General features: G+C 40.5%; 1 protein-coding gene across 1 annotated transcript in view; it reads left to right on the top strand.

Annotated features, from left to right (window-relative positions):
* The window catches only part of LMBRD1 (LMBR1 domain containing 1), a 72317-nt gene that overhangs the window by 1094 nt on the left and 66557 nt on the right, over window positions 1-4666 (top strand). The window contains exon 3 of the mRNA XM_010003460.1: window positions 506-682. Coding sequence (XP_010001762.1) covers window positions 506-682 — 177 coding nt within the window. The remainder of the gene's footprint in view (window positions 1-505; window positions 683-4666) is intronic.

The following is a 4666-nucleotide window of genomic DNA, read 5'->3' as shown; positions in this document are numbered from 1 at the left end:
GCGGCCCCGCGCATTCCTTCTCCTCCGCGGGTTCGGCGGGATCCCCGCCTTCCGTTCCGCTGGTCCCGGCTTGACTGGCTGTTCCTCCTTCCTCGGTCCCCTCTGTTCTAGGTCCGGGCTTCCTGGCTGGCCTCTCTGCCTGTGTCCCCCCTCGGCCAGCCCTTCCCTATAGCTCCTGCCGTGCCTCGGAGGTGATGGTCGTGGTGCCGTAGGACACAGCAGAACCCGGGGCTGTCCCGCCTTCCTGCCCGACGGCTCAGCCCTGTTTGTTTGTGTGTAGCCGCCTTCGTGTGCGAGTGCTGCTCTTGTTGCTCTATCTGTGATTAGTGGAGGCAGAAAGAGTGAATTATGTGTGGTGAATATAATGCAGATACTTAAGCGCTCAGGTAAAAAAAATGTGTTGATGCTGTGCCAATCATCAGTGCCAAGGTACAGGGTCTAACTTCCTTACCTGCTTTCTGGCATCCTTATTATGCAACTCATTATCTTTCCATGTGTGTTTCAGGCTATTCTAATTTTCTGCTGGGTTTACGTGCGCAAGTATCAGAGTCGGCGGGAAAGTGAAGTGATTTCTACCATAACGGCTATCTTTGCCTTGGCAGTTGCTCTTATCTCATCAGCACTACTACCAGTGGACATCTTTTTGGTTTCGTACATGAAAAATCCAAATGGTACATTTAAGGTATGGACATGAAAACATGCTAATCGCCGCTTCAAAAGAGCACTTGTGTTGAAGAGAATCTTCTTGGATTCTCAGAAGTGTTTAAAATCGGTGCTAATACCTGCTCTAGTGCCTGAGAGTTTTTTGAAAGCTGAGAACTAGTACTAGGAATATAACACTGATCTGTGTTTGTTTGAACTGCATTTCAGTTGTCATTTCTACTGTTTATATTCTCTTCACTTCTGAATGCTCATTCCTTCTGTTGTGCTAAAAGGAGTATGTATAACATCCATACTTGTAAGGGAGAGCCTGAGTTAATAACGTGTTTTTTAAAGAGTTAAAGTTGGAAAAGCCCTTAGGGGAGGGGAATGCAAGTAGTATCACTTCTTGGCTGATACCAACTGAACTAGGGTCTTTGTTAACTTAAGCTGTTCAGGCTTGCTGTTCACAATGAGTTCTTAATGAGATAAGTACTTGTTATAGTCTGCTCTAAGCATTATTGTAAGCGTTCTTCACAATACTTAAAGCATTGACTTTTTAAATTTACCTGGAGGGTTCTTGAAGGCATTGACCCAGTGTCTTTGTTAGGACACAGCCATTAAAAACAGGTCAAACTGGAGCATATTAATAACTTGAATAACAGCTTAGTTTGGTTTGGAGCCTACCTGCATCTGTAGTGTAAGAGGTGATCCTGCAAAAAAAATGAGAGCGTGGGCAGATGGTAAATACCTGCACTCTAGACTCAAAGACTTCATTTCTTTCCAGCCCTACTTACATAGGAAAACCTAGGTCCTGCCAGGTCCTCTGTAATGCTTCAGAAAGAGCTTGTTGCCAATACAGTCCCTTTTGGCTGATGCTCACGTAAATGCAACTCATAAGAAACCTTTAGAATAGAGCTGTGATGTGATTTTTGTTATATGTATTGTTCAGTGATAACAGAATAAATTAAGCTATTGTTCAGCTGTTGTTAGAAGTTTGTATCTTCAGACATTTTTTATTTATATTTAAAATAGTTGTAGAAGGTGAAAGAGACCTTTCATATATCCTACTAGCAGTTCAAAGAGAATAATACTGAGAATACATGAAGCCTGACTAGCTAGAGAAGTAACAATGATGGAACTAGGCTCAACTGAAAAATGCACATCTGCTGGGCACTAAGCAAAATTTCCTGTTGCAAAGGAGACTTATTTTGTTAATGGATGTATCCTCTAATTTGAGATACAAACCTGTGAGGAGAATAGGAGGTCAGATGTGGTCATGCAGTTGCTACAGTTGTAAGTATGATTAATGGAAGGAAAACTACAGTGTTTAAAAGACTGCTTTTCTTGACTTAAATTTCTTTGTTAATGGCCTCATGCTCTAGTAACATGGGTTGGGTAGATTCTGTTTAAACTCTGTACCTGGAAGCAAGCTTTCATGCTTGTGATAGGGCTTTTCTTTCTTTAAAGTACCTTTGCCTTGCTTTTGAGGAATCTTGCTTCTGCTTAGTTCCTAATGTTTGTAGGTGCTGCTGGTGGCCTGTTGAAACAAAGTTGGTCCATGCACCCTTGAAATATTCTTCCTTCTTTTTTTTTAAGGCTTTGCAGCAATAACATGAGATCCTCTGATATTAATACATAAGATCCAACACAAGTGTTGAAATTATGAAATAGGAATGTTAATGTAGTCTTCCTGATAAAGTTGAGTGGATCTGAGGTCAGGCAGAACATACAAACCTGTATGTAAGCACACAGTTTTATTGGTAATTACAGTTTAGGAGTCAAGTTAGAAAGATGACTGCATCCTTAGTATGAGGTCTTAATTAATATTTGAAGCTTTTAACACTGTCCTGGTTAACATGTTTCTTTTCTGATACTGCTTCACAAGCAGGACAGACTGGATTGTGTTCAGAATATTTTCAAGAGACTACTTTCAAAGTATCTATCTTTCAAACCCAGCACCTTCAAAGCCCTACATCTGATGCTGGGATTGGAAGGACTATGACCCTGGCAAGAATCCTTTGTTGTTTTGAGTGGCCAGAGTGAGTAAAGTCCTTGCCAAAATCATCTTCTCAGTGAATTTTTGAGGCAGATCCAGGTAGCAGATGTGGTTAATATTCTCTGTAGATAAAACATTAGTTCATCAGAAAACTTTGCAACTGGATGATTTCAGAGCTTATGCCAAAAGAGCAGTGGCAGTTACCCAGATCCTAGGTACACAATTTTTTTTAATTTGTGTACTCTTTTACTCTATGTCCCAACTGTAATTCCTGGTATCAGTGTTAGAGATGAGAAGGTCAAGGATGCTCAGCTTACAAGGAAAAGAACTATATGTGAACTTTCTGTTCGTTTTAATATGTCTGACCCTGCTATCAACTTGTAGATATTTTTTAGGTTTTTCTGTGAATGAAACTGCAGTAAACTTGGGGAGGTTAAATTCATGTAATAATCTCATGGTTCAAAATTCTCATTCTGAATTGTATGTTCAGGGGCAAGTGAAGGTGTGTATGCTGGCTGCAGGGATTGATTTAATTGTCTGAAGTGTAATACCCAGGCAGATTATACTTCTCTTAAGGCTGTCAAAATGATGCTACTTTCTGAATGAATTGCATTAAAACAGTGTAGCACTTTTTTCCATCATGTGCTCTGAAGTGTTTTCCTTGACAAGGGCCATATACTATATCTTGGTCAGCCTCTGTTAATCTTGAGGTTCTGTCTGTTTTTACAAGGCTATTAAAATACTTTGTATATATATTTCTCTTAAGATGAGTGTCACCTTTTGACTCAAGTTTGACAACAATGCACTTGATCCCCTCCCACCCAGGGAAGGAGACAGAAAAAGAGAGCGACTTTGCTGGATTGAAAACTAACCTACACAGCTTTAATTAAGTACTAATTATATAAGAAAATATATACAATTATATACAAATATGTTCAGATATGTGTAAAATTCTCTCACCTCCCCCCACCCCCAGCAACTCCCACAGGACTCTCCTTAACTGCGAACAGTCCCAAAAAGTTCCAGAGCTGCTGGAGAAAGCATAGAGTGATGAGGGTCAGGAGAGCTCAAGCGTAAGGGTTGACATTGATGGATGGACAGAGTCCTCCCCAGATGCTGGCCATGGACGGAAGAGAAGGGAAGAAGAAGCAGGAAGGAAGTTGTCTTCTGTGATCTCTGACTGTCCTCTGAGTTTATGTAGATATATGGAATGGAATATCTCTGGCCAATTTTGCTGTTTGTCTAATTCAGCCTCCTACGGAGGGGTCATAGGTCTCCCTATAGTGTCTGAGCCAGCAGAGTAAAGGTGTGACCTTGAAGATGTAGCAGTTAGAAAAACATTCCTCTCTTATCAGCCTTAGTTAGAACAGACTGTTGCTAGTTAAAAGAAAGCTTACTGAAGGAAAAAAAAATCAGTGGAAAATTTGCTTCATCCTGGCTCAAACAGTGAGTTATTCTTTACTATAAACATGCGACTCCTGGCATTTGGTACCCACCAAATACTATCTTAAAGCTTTTATAGTGAGTAAATTGAGCAGTTTTAGTATTAGAAGGCTTTGCACAGTTGTTGTGTATTCCTTTAGTAAAGAAACAGCTGTGCATGGACTTGGGTGGTCAGTGTTCCCATGTATAGTAGAATTCACTGCAGCAACACCTTTTCTGGAGGCTGGGATTGCTTTGATTCATAGTGCTGTTAAATAGGAAAGCAGGCTTTTGGTTCTGGTACTAATCAAAAGAAATTGAGTACTAGCTTGTAAGTGAAGTCCTGGTAATATTCACCAGCACCACTTTTATCTTGAAGGTTGTGGCTGTTTACATTGACAGTGCTTTAGTTTGTGCAGTGGATTTCAAATACAACCAGTTGGATCTGATGTGTTTGATCTGAAAGCTTGTTTGATTTATAACAAGCATTTAGGAACAGAAAACCTTACCCTAGCTTAAGGACTTAAGGTTGCTTCTCGAAAACAAGACCTCTGGGTCTGACCTACAAGTCTCATAAATATTTAAGAATAGCTGCTACTGTCTAGC

This window comes from Chaetura pelagica, unplaced genomic scaffold (genome assembly GCF_000747805.2).
Source record: "Chaetura pelagica isolate M959 unplaced genomic scaffold, ChaPel_1.0 scaffold150, whole genome shotgun sequence".
NCBI lineage: Eukaryota > Metazoa > Chordata > Aves > Apodiformes > Apodidae > Chaetura > Chaetura pelagica.
The sequence above is the reverse complement of the archived record's forward strand: the minus strand, read 5'-3'. Positions and strand labels throughout refer to the sequence as shown.